Source organism: Palaemon carinicauda, chromosome 17 (genome assembly GCF_036898095.1).
Source record: "Palaemon carinicauda isolate YSFRI2023 chromosome 17, ASM3689809v2, whole genome shotgun sequence".
Classification (NCBI taxonomy): Eukaryota; Metazoa; Arthropoda; class Malacostraca; order Decapoda; family Palaemonidae; genus Palaemon; species Palaemon carinicauda.
In genome coordinates, this window is record NC_090741.1 from 56,424,530 (window position 1) to 56,447,029 (window position 22,500).

Sequence of the window (22,500 nt, forward strand, 5' to 3'; positions counted from 1 at the left end):
TGCATTTCTTGCTTCTATTAAAAAAATGCATTTCTTGCTTCTACTAAAAAAATAGCATTTCTTGCTCTTATTAAAAAAAATTGCATTTCTTGCTTCTATTAAAAAAATTGCATTTCTTGCTTCTACTAAAAAAAATAGCATTTCTTGCTTCTACTAAAAAAAATAGCATTTCTTGCTGCTATTAAAAAAATAGCATTTCTTGCTTCTATTAAAAGAAAAATCGCATTTCTTGCTCTTATAAAAAAAAAAACAATTTCTTGCTTCTATTTAAAAAAATAGCATTTCTTGCTCTTATTAAAAAAAAATAGCATTTCTTGCTTCTATTAAAAAAATGCATTTCTTGCTTCTATTAAAAAATGCATTTCTTGCTTCTATTAAAAAAAAATAGCATTTCTTGCTGCTATTAAAAAAATGCATTACTTGCTTCTATTAAAAAAATAGCATTTCTTGCTCTTATTAAAAAAAATTGCATTTCTTGCTTCTATTAAAAAATGCATTTCTTGCTTCTATTAAAAAAATGCATTTCCTGCTTCTATTAAAAAAATTGCATTTCTTGCTTCTATTAAAAAATGCATTTCTTGCTTCTATTAAAAAAAATTGCATTTCTTGCTTCTATTAAAAAAATTCATTTCTTGCTCTTATTAAAAAAAATTGCATTTCTTGCTTCTATTAAAAAATGCATTTCTTGCTTCTATTAAAAAAATAGCATTTCTTGCTCTTATTAAAAAAAATTGCATTTCTTGCTTCTATTAAAAAATGCATTTCTTGCTTCTATTGCAAAAATGCATTTCCTGCTTCTATTAAAAAAATTGCATTTCTTGCTTCTATTAAAAAATGCATTTCTTGCTTCTATTAAAAAAAATTGCATTTCTTGCTTCTATTAAAAAAATTCATTTCTTGCTCTTATTAAAAAAAATTGCATTTCTTGCTTCTATTAAAAAAAATGCATTTCTTGCTTCTATTAAAAAATGCATTTCTTGCTTCTATTAAAAAAAATTGCATTTCTTGCTTCTATTAAAAAAATTCATTTCTTGCTCTTAATAAAAAAAATTGCATTTCTTGCTTCTATTAAAAAATGCATTTCTTGCTTCTATTAAAAAAATTGCATTTCTTGCTTCTATTAAAAAAATTCATTTCTTGCTCTTATTAAAAAAAATTGCATTTCTTGCTTCTATTAAAAAAATGCATTACTTGCTTCTATTAAAAAAATGCATTTCTTGCTTCTATTAAAAAAATGCATTTCTTGCTTCTATTAAAAAAATGCATTTCTTGCTTCTATTAAAAAAAATAGCATTTCTTGCTCTTATTAAAAAAATTGCATTTCTTGCTTCTATTAAAAAAAATTGCATTTCTTGCTTCTATTAAAAAAATGCATTTCTTGCTTCTATTAAAAAAAATTGCATTTCTTGCTTCTATTAAAAAAATAGCATTTCTTGCTTCTACTAAAAAAAATAGCATTTCTTGCTGCTATTAAAAAAATAGCATTTCTTGCTTCTATTAAAAGAAAAATCGCATTTCTTGCTCTTATAAAAAAAAAACAATTTCTTGCTTCTATTTAAAAAAATAGCATTTCTTGCTCTTATTAAAAAAAATAGCATTTCTTGCTTCTATTAAAAAAATGCATTTCTTGCTTCTATTAAAAAATGCATTTCTTGCTTCTATTAAAAAAAAATAGCATTTCTTGCTGCTATTAAAAAAATGCATTACTTGCTTCTATTAAAAAAATGCATTTCTTGCTTCTATTAAAAAAATGCATTTCTTGCTTCTATTAAAAAAATGCATTTCTTGCTTCTATTAAAAAAAAATAGCATTTCTTGCTTCTAATAAAAAAATGCATTACTTGCTTCTATTAAAAAAATGCATTTCTTGTTTCTATTAAAAAAATAGCATTTCTTGCTCTTATTAAAAAAAATAGCATTTCTTGCTTCTATTAAAAAAATGCATTTCTTGCTTCTATTAAAAAAATGCATTTCTTGCTTCTATTAAAAAAAATAGCATTTCTTGCTTCTATTAAAAAAATGCATTACTTGCTTCTATTAAAAAAATGCATTTCTTGCTTCTATTAAAAAAATGCATTTCTTGCTTCTATTAAAAAAATGCATTTCTTGCTTCTATTAAAAAAAATAGCATTTCTTGCTTCTATTAAAAAAATGCATTACTTGCTTCTATTAAAAAAATGCATTTCTTGCTTCTATTAAAAAAATGCATTTCTTGCTTCTATTAAAAAAATGCATTTCTTGCTTCTATTAAAAAAATGCATTTCTTGCTTCTATTAAAAAAATGCATTTCTTGCTTCTATTAAAAAAATAGCATTTCTTGCTTCTATTAAAAAAATGCATTTCTTGCTTCTATTAAAAAAAAATAGCATTTCTTGCCTCTATTAAAAAAATGCATTTCTTGCTTCTATTAAAAAAAAAATAGCATTTCTTGCTTCTATTAAAAAAATGCATTTCTTGCTTCTATTAAAAAAAATAGCATTTCTTGCTTCTATTAAAAAAATGCATTTCTTGCTTCTATTAAAAAAAAATAGCATTTCTTGCTTCTATTAAAAAAATGCATTTCTTGCTTCTATTAAAAAAAATAGCATTTCTTGCTTCTATTAAAAAAATGCATTACTTGCTTCTATTAAAAAAATGCATTTCTTGCTTCTATTAAAAAAATGCATTTCTTGCTTCTATTAAAAAAATGCATTTCTTGCTTCTATTAAAAAAATGCATTTCTTGCTTCTATTAAAAAAATGCATTTCTTGCTTCTATTAAAAAAAATAGCATTTCTTGCTTCTATTAAAAAAATGCATTTCTTGCTTCTATTAAAAAAAAATAGCATTTCTTGCTTCTATTAAAAAAATGCATTTCTTGCTTCTATTAAAAAAAAATAGCATTTCTTGCTTCTATTAAAAAAATGCATTTCTTGCTTCTATTAAAAAAATAGCATTTCTTGCTTCTATTAAAAAAATGCATTACTTGCTTCTATTAAAAAAATGCATTTCTTGCTTCTATTAAAAAAATGCATTTCTTGCTTCTATTAAAAAAATGCATTTCTTGCTTCTATTAAAAAAAAATAGCATTTCTTGCTCTTATTAAAAAAATTGCATTTCTTGCTTCTATTAAAAAAATTCATTTCTTGCTTCTATTAAAAAAAATTGCATTTCTTGCTTCTATTAAAAAAATGCATTTCTTGCTTCTATTAAAAAAATAGCATTTCTTGCTTCTATTAAAAAAATAGCATTTCTTGCTCTTATTAAAAAAATTGCATTTCTTGCTTCTATTAAAAAAATTGCATTTCTTGCTTCTATTAAAAAAATAGCATTTCTTGCTTCTACTAAAAAAAATAGCATTTCTTGCTCTTATTAAAAAAATTGCATTTCTTGCTTCTATTAAAAAAATAGCATTTCTTGCTTCTACTAAAAAAAAATAGCATTTCTTGCTCTTATTAAAAAAATTGCATTTCTTGCTTCTATTAAAAAAATAGCATTTCTTGCTTCTACTAAAAAAATTGCATTTCTTGCTTCTATTAAAAAAATTGCATTTCTTGCTTCTATTAAAAAAATAGCATTTCTTGCTTCTACTAAAAAAAATAGCATTTCTTGCTCTTATTAAAAAAATTGCATTTCTTGCTTCTATTAAAAAAATAGCATTTCTTGCTTCTACTAAAAAAAAATAGCATTTCTTGCTCTTATTAAAAAAATTGCATTTCTTGCTTCTATTAAAAAAATTCATTTCTTGCTTCTATTAAAAAAATTGCATTTCTTGCTTCTATTAAAAAAATGCATTTCTTGCTTCTATTAAAAAAATAGCATTTCTTGCTTCTATTAAAAAAATGCATTTCTTGCTTCTATTAAAAAAATAGCATTTCTTGCTTCTATTAAAAAAATGCATTTCTTGCTTCTATTAAAAAAAAATAGCATTTCTTGCTCTTATTAAAAAAATTGCATTTCTTGCTTCTATTAAAAAAATTCATTTCTTGCTTCTATTAAAAAAAATTGCATTTCTTGCTTCTATTAAAAAAATGCATTTCTTGCTTCTATTAAAAAAAATAGCATTTCTTGCTTCTACTAAAAAAAATAGCATTTCTTGCTCTTATTAAAAAAATTGCATTTCTTGCTTCTATTAAAAAAATAGCATTTCTTGCTTCTACTAAAAAAAAATAGCATTTCTTGCTCTTATTAAAAAAATTGCATTTCTTGCTTCTATTAAAAAAATTCATTTCTTGCTTCTATTAAAAAAAATTGCATTTCTTGCTTCTATTAAAAAAATGCATTTCTTGCTTCTATTAAAAAAATAGCATTTCTTGCTTCTATTAAAAAAAAAATAGCATTTCTTGCTCTTATTAAAAAAATTGCATTTCTTGCTTCTATTAAAAAAATTCATTTCTTGCTTCTATTAAAAAAAATTGCATTTCTTGCTTCTATTAAAAAAATGCATTTCTTGCTTCTATTAAAAAAATGCATTTCTTGCTTCTATTAAAAAAAAATAGCATTTCTTGCTCTTATTAAAAAAATTGCATTTCTTGCTTCTATTAAAAAAATTCATTTCTTGCTTCTATTAAAAAAAATTGCATTTCTTGCTTCTATTAAAAAAATGCATTTCTTGCTTTTATTAAAAAAATAGCATTTCTTGCTTCTACTAAAAAAAATAGCATTTCTTGCTCTTATTAAAAAAATAGCATTTCTTGCTTCTATTAAAAAAATAGCATTTCTTGCTTCTACTAAAAAAAATAGCATTTCTTGCTCTTATTAAAAAAATTGCATTTCTTGCTTCTATTAAAAAAATTGCATTTCTTGCTTCTACTAAAAAAAATAGCATTTCTTGCTCTTATTAAAAAAATTGCATTTCTTGCTTCTATTAAAAAAATTGCATTTTTTGCTTCTATTAAAAAAATAGCATTTCTTGCTTCTACTAAAAAAAATAGCATTTCTTGCTCTTATTAAAAAAATTGCATTTCTTGCTTCTATTAAAAAAATAGCATTTCTTGCTTCTACTAAAAAAAATAGCATTTCTTGCTCTTATTAAAAAAATTGCATTTCTTGCTTCTATTAAAAAAATAGCATTTCTTGCTTCTACTAAAAAAAATAGCATTTCTTGCTCTTATTAAAAAAATTGCATTTCTTGCTTCTATTAAAAAAATTCATTTCTTGCTTCTATTAAAAAAAATTGCATTTCTTGCTTCTATTAAAAAAATGCATTTCTTGCTTCTATTAAAAAAATAGCATTTCTTGCTTCTATTAAAAAAAAATAGCATTTCTTGCTCTTATTAAAAAAATTGCATTTCTTGCTTCTATTAAAAAAATTCATTTCTTGCTTCTATTAAAAAAAATTGCATTTCTTGCTTCTATTAAAAAAATGCATTTCTTGCTTCTATTAAAAAAATGCATTTCTTGCTTCTATTAAAAAAAAATAGCATTTCTTGCTCTTATTAAAAAAATTGCATTTCTTGCTTCTATTAAAAAAATGCATTTCTTGCTTCTATTAAAAAAATGCATTTCTTGCTTCTATTAAAAAAATGCATTTCTTGCTTCTATTAAAAAAATAGCATTTCTTGCTTCTATTAAAAAAATGCATTTCTTGCTTCTATTAAAAAAAAATAGCATTTCTTGCCTCTATTAAAAAAATGCATTTCTTGCTTCTATTAAAAAAAAAATAGCATTTCTTGCTTCTATTAAAAAAATGCATTTCTTGCTTCTATTAAAAAAAATAGCATTTCTTGCTTCTATTAAAAAAATGCATTTCCTGCTTCTATTAAAAAAAAATAGCATTTCTTGCTTCTATTAAAAAAATGCATTTCTTGCTTCTATTAAAAAAAATAGCATTTCTTGCTTCTATTAAAAAAATGCATTACTTGCTTCTATTAAAAAAATGCATTTCTTGCTTCTATTAAAAAAATGCATTTCTTGCTTCTATTAAAAAAATGCATTTCTTGCTTCTATTAAAAAAATGCATTTCTTGCTTCTATTAAAAAAATGCATTTCTTGCTTCTATTAAAAAAAAATAGCATTTCTTGCTTCTATTAAAAAAATGCATTTCTTGCTTCTATTAAAAAAAAATAGCATTTCTTGCTTCTATTAAAAAAATGCATTTCTTGCTTCTATTAAAAAAAAATAGCATTTCTTGCTTCTATTAAAAAAATGCATTTCTTGCTTCTATTAAAAAAAATAGCATTTCTTGCTTCTATTAAAAAAATGCATTACTTGCTTCTATTAAAAAAATGCATTTCTTGCTTCTATTAAAAAATGCATTTCTTGCTTCTATTAAAAAAATGCATTTCTTGCTTCTATTAAAAAAAAATAGCATTTCTTGCTCTTATTAAAAAAATTGCATTTCTTGCTTCTATTAAGAAAATTCATTTCTTGCTTCTATTAAAAAAAATTGCATTTCTTGCTTCTATTAAAAAAATGCATTTCTTGCTTCTATTAAAAAAATAGCATTTCTTGCTTCTATTAAAAAAATAGCATTTCTTGCTCTTATTAAAAAAATTGCATTTCTTGCTTCTATTAAAAAAATTGCATTTCTTGCTTCTATTAAAAAAATAGCATTTCTTGCTTCTACTAAAAAAAATAGCATTTCTTGCTCTTATTAAAAAAATTGCATTTCTTGCTTCTATTAAAAAAATAGCATTTCTTGCTTCTACTAAAAAAAATAGCATTTCTTGCTCTTATTAAAAAAATTGCATTTCTTGCTTCTATTAAAAAAATTCATTTCTTGCTTCTATTAAAAAAAATTGCATTTCTTGCTTCTATTAAAAAAATGCATTTCTTGCTTCTATTAAAAAAATAGCATTTTCTTGCTTCTATTAAAAAAAAATAGCATTTCTTGCTCTTATTAAAAAAATTGCATTTCTTGCTTCTATTAAAAAAATTCATTTCTTGCTTCTATTAAAAAAAATTGCATTTCTTGCTTCTATTAAAAAAATGCATTTCTTGCTTCTATTAAAAAAATGCATTTCTTGCTTCTATTAAAAAAAATAGCATTTCTTGCTCTTATTAAAAAAATTGCATTTCTTGCTTCTATTAAAAAAATTCATTTCTTGCTTCTATTAAAAAAAATTGCATTTCTTGCTTCTATTAAAAAAATGCATTTCTTGCTTCTATTAAAAAAATAGCATTTCTTGCTTCTACTAAAAAAAATAGCATTTCTTGCTCTTATTAAAAAAATTGCATTTCTTGCTTCTATTAAAAAAATTGCATTTCTTGCTTCTATTAAAAAAATAGCATTTCTTGCTTCTACTAAAAAAAATAGCATTTCTTGCTCTTATTAAAAAAATTGCATTTCTTGCTTCTATTAAAAAAATAGCATTTCTTGCTTCTACTAAAAAAAATAGCATTTCTTGCTCTTATTAAAAAAATTGCATTTCTTGCTTCTATTAAAAAAATTGCATTTCTTGCTTCTATTAAAAAAATAGCATTTCTTGCTTCTACTAAAAAAAATAGCATTTCTTGCTCTTATTAAAAAAATTGCATTTCTTGCTTCTATTAAAAAAATAGCATTTCTTGCTTCTACTAAAAAAAATAGCATTTCTTGCTCTTATTAAAAAAAATTGCATTTCTTGCTTCTATTAAAAAAATTGCATTTCTTGCTTCTATTAAAAAAATAGCATTTCTTGCTTCTACTAAAAAAAATAGCATTTCTTGCTCTTATTAAAAAAATTGCATTTCTTGCTTCTATTAAAAAAATAGCATTTCTTGCTTCTACTAAAAAAAATAGCATTTCTTGCTCTTATTAAAAAAATAGCATTTCTTGCTTCTACTAAAAAAGATAGCATTTCTTGCTCTTATTAAAAAAATTGCATTTCTTGCTTCTATTAAAAAAATTGCATTTCTTGCTTCTATTAAAAAAATTGCATTTCTTGCTTCTATTAAAAAAATGCATTTCTTGCTTCTATTAAAAAAATAGCATTTCTTGCTTCTACTAAAAAAAATAGCATTTCTTGCTCTTATTAAAAAAATTGCATTTCTTGCTTCTATTAAAAAAATTGCATTTCTTGCTTCTATTAAAAAAATAGCATTTCTTGCTTCTACTAAAAAAAATAGCATTTCTTGCTCTTATTAAAAAAATTGCATTTCTTGCTTCTATTAAAAAAATAGCATTTCTTGCTTCTACTAAAAAAAATAGCATTTCTTGCTCTTATTAAAAAAATTGCATTTCTTGCTTCTATTAAAAAAATTGCATTTCTTGCTTCTATTAAAAAAATAGCATTTCTTGCTTCTACTAAAAAAAATAGCATTTCTTGCTTCTACTAAAAAAAATAGCATTTCTTGCTGCTATTAAAAAAATAGCATTTCTTGCTTCTACTAAAAAAAATAGCATTTCTTGCTGCTATTAAAAAAATAGCATTTCTTGCTCTTATTAAAAAAATTGCATTTCTTGCTTCTATTAAAAAAATTGCATTTCTTGCTTCTATTAAAAAAAATTGCATTTCTTGCTCTTATTAAAAAAATTGCATTTCTTGCTTCTATTAAAAAAATTGCATTTCTTGCTTCTATTAAAAAAAATAGCATTTCTTGCTTCTATTAAAAAAATGCATTTCTTGCTTCTATTAAAAAAAAATAGCATTTCTTGCTCTTATTAAAAAAATTGCATTTCTTGCTTCTATTAAAAAAATTGCATTTCTTGCTTCTATTAAAAAAATAGCATTTCTTGCTTCTACTAAAAAAAATAGCATTTCTTGCTTCTACTAGAAAAAATAGCATTTCTTGCTGCTATTAAAAAAATAGCATTTCTTGCTTCTATTAAAAGAAAAATCGCATTTCTTGCTCTTATCAAAAAAAAAACAATTTCTTGCTTCTATTTAAAAAAATAGCATTTCTTGTTTCTATTAAAAAAATAGCATTTCTTGCTCTTATTAAAAAAATAGCATTTCTTGCTTCTATTTAAAAAAAATAGCATTTCTTGTTTCTATTAAAAAAATAGCATTTCTTGCTCTTATTAAAAAAAATTGCATTTCTTGCTTCTATTAAAAAAAATTGCATTTCTTGCTTCTATTAAAAAATGCATTTCTTGCTTCTATTAAAAAAATAGCATTTCTTGCTTCTATTAAAAAAATGCATTTCTTGCTTCTATTAAAAAAAAATAGCATTTCTTGCCTCTATTAAAAAAATGCATTTCTTGCTTCTATTAAAAAAAAAATAGCATTTCTTGCTTCTATTAAAAAAATGCATTTCTTGCTTCTATTAAAAAAAATAGCATTTCTTGCTTCTATTAAAAAAATGCATTTCCTGCTTCTATTAAAAAAAAATAGCATTTCTTGCTTCTATTAAAAAAATGCATTTCTTGCTTCTATTAAAAAAAATAGCATTTCTTGCTTCTATTAAAAAAATGCATTACTTGCTTCTATTAAAAAAATGCATTTCTTGCTTCTATTAAAAAAATGCATTTCTTGCTTCTATTAAAAAAATGCATTTCTTGCTTCTATTAAAAAAATGCATTTCTTGCTTCTATTAAAAAAATGCATTTCTTGCTTCTATTAAAAAAAAATAGCATTTCTTGCTTCTATTAAAAAAATGCATTTCTTGCTTCTATTAAAAAAAAATAGCATTTCTTGCTTCTATTAAAAAAATGCATTTCTTGCTTCTATTAAAAAAAAATAGCATTTCTTGCTTCTATTAAAAAAATGCATTTCTTGCTTCTATTAAAAAAAATAGCATTTCTTGCTTCTATTAAAAAAATGCATTACTTGCTTCTATTAAAAAAATGCATTTCTTGCTTCTATTAAAAAATGCATTTCTTGCTTCTATTAAAAAAATGCATTTCTTGCTTCTATTAAAAAAAAATAGCATTTCTTGCTCTTATTAAAAAAATTGCATTTCTTGCTTCTATTAAAAAAATTCATTTCTTGCTTCTATTAAAAAAAATTGCATTTCTTGCTTCTATTAAAAAAATGCATTTCTTGCTTCTATTAAAAAAATGCATTTCTTGCTTCTATTAAAAAAAATAGCATTTCTTGCTCTTATTAAAAAAATTGCATTTCTTGCTTCTATTAAAAAAATTCATTTCTTGCTTCTATTAAAAAAAATTGCATTTCTTGCTTCTATTAAAAAAATGCATTTCTTGCTTCTATTAAAAAAATAGCATTTCTTGCTTCTACTAAAAAAAATAGCATTTCTTGCTCTTATTAAAAAAATTGCATTTCTTGCTTCTATTAAAAAAATTGCATTTCTTGCTTCTATTAAAAAAATAGCATTTCTTGCTTCTACTAAAAAAAATAGCATTTCTTGCTCTTATTAAAAAAATTGCATTTCTTGCTTCTATTAAAAAAATAGCATTTCTTGCTTCTACTAAAAAAAATAGCATTTCTTGCTCTTATTAAAAAAATTGCATTTCTTGCTTCTATTAAAAAAATTGCATTTCTTGCTTCTATTAAAAAAATAGCATTTCTTGCTTCTACTAAAAAAAATAGCATTTCTTGCTCTTATTAAAAAAATTGCATTTCTTGCTTCTATTAAAAAAATAGCATTTCTTGCTTCTACTAAAAAAAATAGCATTTCTTGCTCTTATTAAAAAAAATTGCATTTCTTGCTTCTATTAAAAAAATTGCATTTCTTGCTTCTATTAAAAAAATAGCATTTCTTGCTTCTACTAAAAAAAATAGCATTTCTTGCTCTTATTAAAAAAATTGCATTTCTTGCTTCTATTAAAAAAATAGCATTTCTTGCTTCTACTAAAAAAAATAGCATTTCTTGCTCTTATTAAAAAAATAGCATTTCTTGCTTCTACTAAAAAAGATAGCATTTCTTGCTCTTATTAAAAAAATTGCATTTCTTGCTTCTATTAAAAAAATTGCATTTCTTGCTTCTATTAAAAAAATTGCATTTCTTGCTTCTATTAAAAAAATGCATTTCTTGCTTCTATTAAAAAAATAGCATTTCTTGCTTCTACTAAAAAAAATAGCATTTCTTGCTCTTATTAAAAAAATTGCATTTCTTGCTTCTATTAAAAAAATTGCATTTCTTGCTTCTATTAAAAAAATAGCATTTCTTGCTTCTACTAAAAAAAATAGCATTTCTTGCTCTTATTAAAAAAATTGCATTTCTTGCTTCTATTAAAAAAATAGCATTTCTTGCTTCTACTAAAAAAAATAGCATTTCTTGCTCTTATTAAAAAAATTGCATTTCTTGCTTCTATTAAAAAAATAGCATTTCTTGCTTCTACTAAAAAAAATAGCATTTCTTGCTTCTACTAAAAAAAATAGCATTTCTTGCTGCTATTAAAAAAATAGCATTTCTTGCTTCTACTAAAAAAAATAGCATTTCTTGCTGCTATTAAAAAAATAGCATTTCTTGCTCTTATTAAAAAAATTGCATTTCTTGCTTCTATTAAAAAAATTGCATTTCTTGCTTCTATTAAAAAAAATTGCATTTCTTGCTCTTATTAAAAAAATTGCATTTCTTGCTTCTATTAAAAAAATTGCATTTCTTGCTTCTATTAAAAAAAATAGCATTTCTTGCTTCTATTAAAAAAATGCATTTCTTGCTTCTATTAAAAAAAAATAGCATTTCTTGCTCTTATTAAAAAAATTGCATTTCTTGCTTCTATTAAAAAAATTGCATTTCTTGCTTCTATTAAAAAAATAGCATTTCTTGCTTCTACTAAAAAAAATAGCATTTCTTGCTTCTACTAGAAAAAATAGCATTTCTTGCTGCTATTAAAAAAATAGCATTTCTTGCTTCTATTAAAAGAAAAATCGCATTTCTTGCTCTTATCAAAAAAAAAACAATTTCTTGCTTCTATTTAAAAAAATAGCATTTCTTGTTTCTATTAAAAAAATAGCATTTCTTGCTCTTATTAAAAAAATAGCATTTCTTGCTTCTATTTAAAAAAAATAGCATTTCTTGTTTCTATTAAAAAAATAGCATTTCTTGCTCTTATTAAAAAAAATTGCATTTCTTGCTTCTATTAAAAAAAATTGCATTTCTTGCTTCTATTAAAAAAATAGCATTTCTTGCTCTTATTAAAAAAAATTGCATTTCTTGCTTCTATTAAAAAAAAAATTGCATTTCTTGCTTCTATTAAAAAAAATAGCATTTCTTGCTTCTATTAAAAAAATGCATTTCTTGCTTCTATTAAAAAAAATAGCATTTCTTGCTTTTATTAAAAGAAAAAATAGCATTTCTTGCTTTTGTTAAAAAAATGCATTACTTGCTTCTATTAAAATAATGCATTTCTTGCTTCTATTAAAAAAATGCATTTCTTGCTTCTATTAAAAAAAAATAGCATTTCTTGCTTCTATTAAAAAAATGCATTACTTGCTTCTATTAAAAAAATGCATTTCTTGCTTCTATTAAAAAAATGCATTTCTTGCTTCTATTAAAAAAATGCATTTCTTGCTTCTATTAAAAAAAAATAGCATTTCTTGCTTCTACTAAAAAAAATAGCATTTCTTGCTTCTACTAAAAAAAATAGCATTTCTTGCTGCTATTAAAAAAATAGCATTTCTTGCTTCTATTAAAAGAAAAATCGCATTTCTTGCTCTTATAAAAAAAAAAAAAAACAATTTCTTGCTTCTATTTAAAAAAATAGCATTTCTTGTTTCTATTAAAAAAATAGCATTTCTTGCTCTTATTAAAAAAAAATTGCATTTCTTGCTTCTATTAAAAAAAATTGCATTTCTTGCTTCTATTAAAAAAATAGCATTTCTTGCTCTTATTAAAAAAAAATTGCATTTCTTGCTTCTATTAAAAAAAAATTGCATTTCTTGCTTCTATTAAAAAAATGCATTTCTTGCTTCTATTAAAAAAAATAGCATTTCTTGCTTCTATTAAAAAAAATAGCATTTCTTGCTTTTATTAAAAGAAAAAATAGCATTTCTTGCTTTTGTTAAAAAGATAGCATTTCTTGCTTCTATTAAAAAAAATAGCATTTCTTGCTTCTATTAAAAGAAAAAATCGCATTTCTTGCTTTTATTAAAAAAACAATTTCAAAATTCTTCCGGTTGGGAGCAAAAAGATTACACATCTCACATCCCCTGGATTAAGATTTAATCAGGAAAGGAATTTTTCAAAATATCCTTTGGACCCTGAGTAAATCCTTACAAGATGCTTGAAAAATATCCTATTTCATATTATAACGCGGTTTCTTTGAAGTATATTTTTCCATTTCATTTAAACAACCTAATGTAATTATATTCACAGTTATTGTAACATATACTTAATTAATAAACTTCTCTTAATTAGATTTAAAAATAAATCTTTTATGATCTACAATCATCATAATGAATACAGATGCAAAGTATAAGTTTTTGCCTTAACAATATCTTCCTCAGAATCTCGCTGCTTTTCCAACTAGGGTTGTAACTTAGCTAATAATAATAATAATAATAATAATAATAATAATAATAATAATAATAATAATAATAATAATGATGATAATAATAATAATAATAATAATAATAATAATAATAATAATAATAATAATGATGATGATGATGATGATGATGATGATGATAATAATAAACAGCCACATATCTTAATGTATATATATCATGTCACACTTAGCGGCATTGGCACAAGTATGATTACTCGGTCTCTCCCCGTCCTTTGGGTAGGGGGAGAGTGGGAGTAGTCATACCCTGGGGAGAGGGGATGCCCCGAGAGGTACACAAGGAAACCACCATCTCCCACAAATTGCCGAAACTACCGTGTTGTAGTTAGGAAAGGGGGAGGGGGTGGGAAGGGTTGAATCTGTGTGTTTGTAGCCTACATATCTATCTGAATATTTAGCCGTCATTTGTGACTGGTCGCGTACACTAGCATACCAATAAATCATGATTAATAATAGGAATCAAGGTTAGGATAATTCTCCAAACATGTCAGATCTCTCTCTCTCTCTCTCTCTCTCTCTCTCTCTCTCTCTCTCTCTCTCAGTAACCCCCCCCTCTCTCTCTCTCTCTCTCTCTCTCTCTCTCCTCACTCTCTCTCTCTCTCTTAGTTATGCCCCTCTCTCTCTCTCTCTCTCTCTCTCTCTCTCTCTCTCTCTCTCTCTCTCTCTCTCTCTCTCTCTTAGTATTGCCCTCCCCCTCTCTCTCTCTCTCTCTCTCTCTCTCTCACTCTCTCTCTCTCTCTTCTTAGTATGCCCCTCTCTCTCTCTCTCTCTCTCTCTCTATCTCTCTCTCTCTCTCTCTCTCTCTCTCTCTCTCTTTGTCAGTAACTCATGATTGAATTACTCCGCTTTGAAAGTCAGCCTCATACTTCGAAGTCTTCGTCATCTGCTCCCCGAATTGCAAAGTTTACCACAACTCCCCGTTTCGCGGATTTGCAACCTCCTATATACATTGTTGTTGTTGTTGTTGTTTATTACGTTTCGTGATGATAACGTAATATTGTTTTGGATTAAATCTAAAAGATTGTTTAGATTTTGTTATTGATATTCACAAACTTTTTTGTTTGATCTTATGAAATTATTCAGATGATTAAAACGTTTTATAGAAATATTGCAAATTATAGAGACGGAAATGTATTTATTTATCTATTTATTTGTTTGTTTATTCATTATCTTTTTTATTGATTTATGATTAGTTCTTTTATAATATAATTATTATATTCCTTTCATTTATCATCTCTTTCAATCTTGTCTCCATAGATGTATATAAAAAAGATATTTATATTATACCTGTTGAAGCCTTAAGGTTTATAGCATGATCCTGCTTTTTTAACTAGGGTTGTAGCTTAGATAATAATATAATAATAATAATAATAATAATAATAATAATAAATAATAATAATAATAATGATAATAATAATAATAATAATAATAATAATAATAACTAGAGGGCCACTCAGTAGAGAACATACCTCCGCCACGGCAGCTTATTTCTCGAGGTTAGGGTTAATTTTGTCGGCCTTTTGCTCGACCTTGACCTTGACCTTTGACCTAGGACTCTCAAAATTAAATTACTTCCCCGTCTCAACATAATTCGTGAAAGTTTCTCTACTCTGAGTAAAATCGTGACCTCTACAACGGCAGCTTATTTCTCGCCCTTGACCTTCGACCTTTGACCTAGGAGTTGTTCACAAACAAACAAACAGACAAACGGACAAAAATATGGCGAAAACGTCTACCCTGCTGAATCATAATTAGCCATTGCCTGGCCATCCCTGGTCCTAGCATAGGTGGAGAGGAAACTTAGGCCCTAATCGTATGGATATATGATCAGTCTCTTGGGCATTGCCACTGTCCCTTGCCTCTACCATTCTTGATCGGTCTTTAAAACCTTAAAAAACACATTTGATAGAAGGTATTGAGACTGCGCATCTGGCAACCGACCCCTTAATCCCTTTTACCCCCCATGGACGTACTGGTACGTCCTTGCCAAAAACGGCTAATTACATTTTTTTGCATATTTTTGATAACTTTTTAAGAAACTTCAGGCATTTTCCAAAAGAATGAGACCAACCTGACCCTCTCTATGACGAAAAATAACGCTGTTAGAACAATTTAAAAAATATATATCGCAAAATGTGCTTGAAAAAGAAAACGCCTGGAGGGTTAAGGGTTGGCTAATTACATTTTTTTTTTTTGCATATTTTGGATAACTTTTTGAGAAACTTCAGACATTTTCCAAAATATGAGACCAACCTGACCTCTCTATGACGAAAATTAAGGCTGTTAGAGCAATTTAAAAAATACATATTGCAAAATGTGCTTGAAAAAGAAAACGCCTGGAGGGTTAAGGGTTGGCTAATTACATTTTTTTTTTTTGCATATTTTTGATAACTTTTTGAGAAACTTCAGACATTTTCCAAAAATATGAGACCAACCTGACCTCTCTATGACGAAAATTAGGGCTGTTAGAGTAATTTAAAAAAAGAAATATCGCAAAATGTGCTTGAAAACGAAAACGGCTGGGGGTTAAGGGTTGGAAAGTTCCAAATAGCTTGCGGGGTAAAGGGCTAACGTAGGATCAGGCAACCGACCCCTTAACGTAGGATAACTGTGGGATGTAAGACGATAAATATTACCATTTTCCAAATATGGAAACCATAGATCTTTCTGTTTATACTTTTATATGGGGGTAGACATACAGTAAACTCTCAGGACGGATTTGCGAAGCATTATTTGCGAATCACACAGCAGATCGGAGCGTGTCTTCGGGAGAGCATAGAAGATTTGAAGAAGATCTGAAGAAGATCTGTATCTTTTCCATGAGTTCAGAAAAGATTTACATATATAATTGATGATGGGACGGTGTACTTATCTAGTATCTGTTTCGATACGCCTTCGTCTTTTGTGATCATATTCTTTTATACTCAACTTGATATTATTATTATTATTATTATTATTATTATTATTATTATTGTTGTTATTATTATTATTATTTCTATTATTATTAAAAATTTTAAAAATTATCATTATTAAAATTATTATTATTATTAATATTATTACTTTTATTATTATTATTATTATTATTATTATTATTATCATTATTATTATTGTTATTATTATTATTAAAATGTTTAAAATTATCATTATTTTAAATTATTTTTAATATTATTATTATTATTATTATTATTATTATTATAATAAGAGGTTATTTATATAATATATATATATATATATATATATATATATATATATATATATATAACCTAACCTAACCTAGTATGGATACCTTAAGGTGGTTAAAAAGTGTGTGTATCACCATGATCAGCAAAGCTGTACTAGTGAGGACCACCCATACTGGGTTGGTTTGCTGGTCAGTTTTTGTGCGGATTATTAGTTTAGAATTAGTTAATAATGCATAATTATCATCTTGTATATAATTACGCTGATTCAAATTAGTTATTAGTAATGCATAGTTATGTTCTTGTTGCTGTTCTTAAAATATTATATATTATTTATTCATTACTTCTCTTGTAGTTTATGTATTTATTTATTATCTTTTCTCAGTGGGCTAGTTCTCCCTGTTGGAGCCCTTGGGCTTATAGCAGCCTGCTTTTCCAACTAAGGTGGTAGCTTAGCTACTACTACTACTACTACTACTACTACTACTACTATTAGTAATAATAATAATAATAATAATAATGATAATAAAAATAACAATAATAATAATAATAATAATTATAAAATTAATAATAATAATAATAATAATAATAATAATAATAATAACAATAAAAATAATAATTATAAAATTAGTAATAATAATAATAATAATAATAATAATAATAATGATTATTATTATTATTATTATTATTGTTATGATTATTATTATTATGATTATGATTATTATTATTATTATGATTATCATTATTATCATTATTATTATTATTATTATTAGTAGTAGTAGTAGGAATAGTTGTAGTAGTAGTAGTAGTAGTAGTAGCAGTAGTAGTAGTAGTAGTAGTAGTAGTAGTAGTAGGAAGTTTTGTCGCCTTTAGGATATTACGCTATTTTTTTTTTTTTCAGCTATACATCAGAGAAGCATTAATTTTCAAATATAATATTTCAAATAGTTTTGTTTTAAAAAATGTTACCATCAACGAACATCAAATATTTTTTTTTATCCTTAAAGAATATTTCTAAACTAGAGATGCACTCATTAGAGTGCAGACCTCCGCCGCAGCAGCTTATTTGTCTGCCTTTTTTCAACTTTGACCTTGTCCTTTGACCATAACATGTATTAATTGGCGTGGATTTTCATACACTCAAATATGAACCAAGTTTGAAGTCTCTGTGACAAAGATGTCCAAACTTCTGGCTGATTACGTAAATTGGACAATTTAATTGACCGTGACCTTGACCTTTGACCATGACCTCTCAAAATTTAATCATTCCCAGGTTTTAACACAATACTTAATCCCTGCACGTTTACTTACTCTACGATTAAAATTGTGGCCCTGAACCTGTTCACAAACAAACAAACTAACACACACACAAGCAAGGGGGCGGGGGGTTAAATTCTAACTTCTTTTGGGGGAGGTGATTAAAGTAGACGATACAAAAATAAATGAATAGATAAATAAATAAATAAATAATTATCTTTCTTTTTTTTCCAGTTACCAGAATGGTTTTCGATGGTAGAATTCTCGGCTTATTTCGTGGCCTATTCCAACTCGGCTTTGAACCCAATTATATATTGCGGTTTTAACGCCAATTTCAGACAGGGGCTTGTGTCTCTCCTGACCTGCAGACGCTCGTCCACTGGAAGGATTTATCACCAACGTGAGTATAGATATGTGTGCTGAGAGAGAGAGAGAGAGAGAGAGAGAGAGAGAGAGAGAGAGAGAGAGAGAGAGAGAGAGAGAAAACTCTGGAGTATTAAGAGCATGTCAGGTGACTTTTTGAAGAGAGAGAGAGAGAGAGAGAGAGAGAGAGAGAGAGAGAGAGAGAGAGAACTCTGGTGTATTAAGAGCATGGCAGATGACCATTTTTGGAGAGAGAGAGAGAGAGAGAGAGAGAGAGAGAGAGAGAGAGAGAGAGAGAGAGAGAGAGAGAGAGAGAGAGAGAACTATGGTGTATTAAGAGCATGGCAGATGACCATTTTTGGAGATAGAGAGAGAGAGAGAGAGAGAGAGAGAGAGAGAGAGAGAGAGAGAACTCTGGAGTATGAAGAATATGTCAGACGACTATTTTTGGAAGAGAGAGAGAGAGAGAGAGAGAGAGAGAGAGAGAGAGAGAGAGAGAGAGAGAGAGAGAGAGAGAAGCAATAGCTATAAGTTAATACCATTAAGTTGTCTGTACAGTATAGCCTCTTCCTGCTCACACACACACATACATATACACACTGAGTGTATATATATGTGTATGCTAGCATAAATGATATTGCCAGGCCATGAAATTCATAAGTGACTGTTATTGCATTGTTGCAAGCGATACCCGTTTGTCATTGCTTATCAGAGAGAGACTGAGAACACAAACACAGAGAACATTTTGGAAATTTGTGATCCCAATCAGACGAATGTTATTCACACTTTATATCTCCCACCCCTTCCTCCCCCCCCCCCCCCCCCTTCTTGTTAGAGCATACAGTGGGCCTTACATTATGTACTGTTCTTCGTCCCCACCGTTATCCCTATATTAAGGGGTCGGTTGCCTGATGCGCCCTCTCCAATCGCTTCGATTAAAGGCATCCTCTTCCAACAAACCTCTTCTCTCCATATCATCCCTCACCTCATCTCGCCATATAATTCTTCTTCTTTCCTACCATTATCCTTACATTAAGGGGTCGGTTGCCTGACGCGCCCTCTCCAATGCCTTCGATCAAAGGCATCCTCTTTCACTAAACCTCTTCTCTCCATATCATCCTTCACCTCATCTCGCCATCTAATTCTTCTTATTCCCCACCGTTATCCCTACATTAAGGGGTCGGTTGCCAGATTTGCCCTCTCCAATGCCTTCGATCAAAGGCATCCTCTCCCACTAAACCTCTTCTCTCCATATCATTCTTCACCTCATCTCGCCATATAATTCTTCTTCTTTCCTACCATTAGCCCTATGTTAAAGGGTCGGTTCCTGACGCGCCCTCTCCAATACCTTCGATCAAAGGCATCCTCTTCCACTGAACTTCTTCTCTCCATATCATCCTTCACCTTATATCGCCATCTAATTCTCTGCCTCCCTCTTGAACTTCTCCCTATTACAGGTTCCTCCCAAGCCCTCTTCACTCCCTCCTGACCATTCATTCTCAACACATGCCCAAACCATCTCAGTCGTGACACTGTTATCATCTCAGTAATCTTTACTACACCTGCCATTCTTCATATTTTATCATTTTCCAATCTTCCAAGCACTGATATCCCATTTATGTATTGTTGGCGTCATTAAACTGTATTTTCAACATCCCAGATACCTCCAGCTGTAACTACTTTTTAATACATTTGTTAAAACATATAACTATTTGATTCTAAAGATAGAACACGAAGTTATTTCACCAGCTGAGATTTGCTGTAAGCATTTTGTTCATATTGTTCTTCTTCAAGTTTGTGTCAATATGATTATTTTTTTCCAGTTAAATTTTCATTGTAATGAAAGACCTCAAGTTTTTAGTAATTATTATTATTATTATTATTATTATTATTATTATTATTATTATTATTATTATTATTAATAATAATAATAATAATAATGATAATAATCTAACAATCTACTTTTATAATCATTATTGTTTTTTAAAACAGGATGGACAACTAAATGGACAGTTGGCCATGACAAGATGGATCTCCCAGGTAAGATGACCAAGACATTTATTTTCTAATTGTCCTAGTGGAATAAACAATGAATATTTACCATAATTAAAAGATAGTCTTCCTATTCAGATTTAAATCAACTGAATGTTTTTTTTTAAGTAAATAGATTGTTTGTTAGTATAGTTATTTTCATATTTAATAGTGTACTTCAATTTATCAATGTTATCTTTATTGTTATTATTATTATTATTATTATTATTACTATCATTATTATCATTATTATTATTACTATTATTATTATTATTATTATTATTATTAGCTAAGCTATAACCATAGTTTGAACAACAGGATGCTATAAGCCAAAGGGTTTCAACTGGGAAAATAGCCCAGTGAAGAAGGGAAATAAGAAAACAGGTAGAATACTGTCTCTGAATGTATCCTCAAGCAAGAGAACTCTAACCCAAGACAGCAGAAGACCATGGTTCAGAGGCTATGACACTACCCAACACTAAAGAACAATGGTGTGTTTTTGGAGTGTCCTCCTAGAATAGCTGCCTATCATAACTAAAGAGTCTCTTCTACCCTTAACTAGAGGAAAGTAGCCACTGAACAATTACGCTGTAATTAACCATTAGGGTGAAGAAGAGTTTTTCTGTTATCTTAGTGAATTTTGGAGTGTCCTTCTCCTAGAAGAGTTGCTTACCATAGCTAAAGAGTCTCTTCTACCCTTACCAAGAGGAAAGTAGCAAGTGCTCAATTACAGTGCTGTAATTAACCCTTTGGGTGAAGAAGAATTTTTTTGTTATCCCAATGTTGTTAGGTGTTTGAGGAAAGAGGAGAATATGTAAAGAATAGGCCAGGCTATTTAGTGTACTTATAGGTAAAGGGAAAATAAGCCGTAACCAGAGATAGGGATCCAATGTAGTATTATCATTCTCCAAAGAAGATTTTAACTTGATTCATTGTTCAAATGATGTTGGTAATAGATCTGATGGGAAAAAGTGACCCATTATAGAAATGGGTAAAAACAGTGAAGAAAAGAATGAATATCATAATGATATATTGTATGGCTATAGTATGTCTGTGGTGTTTTTTTTTTTTTTTTTTTTTTTTTTTGTCTTGATGGTACTACTTGCTCGCTTATCCTAATGTTCTTCATCCGAAGGAATATATATCAAATTATGCCCAAACTGTTTTAGCATAATTCCTTTGATCTCTCATTTTCTTTATCCAAAAGAATATCAAATAAGTCTAAAAGATACTCTGACCTCTTTTATTCTAATTTACCTCTTTCAAAAGAATATTAAATAAGTCTGAAAGTCTAGTTGTTTAATACAATTACTGTGATGAAATTACTGCACCAACCAAGAGCAGTTAAATTGGTGATAATTAAAGTCATACCAGTCTGTGGGTGTATTAATTACTTTAATATACATCATATGAAACTACTGATATATGTGGGTATATTAATTACCTTAATATACTACTTTGATAAACTACTGATATTAAATCCTCGTTTAATTAAAGGTATCAATAGGTGTAATTATCCAAAACTTAATTATAAACTTCTGTAGCAAATCCAAGGATATTTATTTGCGTGGTTATTATTAACACTTTTAGTTGTGTAATCTACATTTTGCAGTATATTTTTTCTAAATTGCTCTAACATCCTTAATTTTTGTCATAGAGAGGTCAGGTTGGTCTCATTCTCTTGGAAAATGCCTGAATTTTCTCAAAAAATTATCAAAATTATGAAAAAAAAAATTTTTATAGCATTTTTTTGCAAGGACGTACCGGTACGTCCATGGGGGTAAAGGGGTGAGTTTTGTGAAACGTACCAATACGTCCTTTGGGGGTAAAAGGGTTTTACAGAAGCAGAGTTGCCAGGTTGTCTGATCAACTGGAGTTTTAAAAGGGCAAGCTAATAGTAGAAAAAGGCTGAAAATATAGCAATTAAGACTAACAAATTTTAAAAAAGGCCAAAGTCTGATCAACTGGAGTTTTAAAAGGGCAAGCTAATAGTAGAAAAAGGCTGAAAATATAGCAATTAAGACTAACAAATTTTAAAAAAGGCCAAAGTCTGATCAACTGGAGTTTTAAAAGGGCAAGCTAATAGTAGAAAAAGGCTGAAAATATAGCATTTAAGGTTAAGCAATTTCAAGAAAGGCCAAATTCCGGTATCTAGCACGAAAAAAGGCCAAATTTATGTATCTAGCACAAAAAAAGGCCAAATTTATTAGAGGGTTTTTTTTCTTTTGCCCTAAAAAAGGCCAACCTGGCAACTCCGATACAGAGATGCTAGAGCAAACTTCTGTTCAAACTTTCAATAAATTCTTTTATATTGAACATGTTGAGATAAGTTTCATTTTTCATAGTTTATATATGGA

The 22,500-nt window shown here is 27.2% G+C and overlaps 1 protein-coding gene across 1 annotated transcript in view; it reads left to right on the forward strand.

The window, feature by feature from the left end:
- Nucleotides 1–22,500, forward strand: part of LOC137656769 (RYamide receptor-like) — a 43,629-nt gene that overhangs the window by 7,794 nt on the left and 13,335 nt on the right. Inside the window, exons 4-5 of the mRNA XM_068391033.1 lie at nt 17,984–18,149; nt 20,105–20,152. Coding sequence (XP_068247134.1) covers nt 17,984–18,149; nt 20,105–20,152 — 214 coding nt within the window. The remainder of the gene's footprint in view (nt 1–17,983; nt 18,150–20,104; nt 20,153–22,500) is intronic.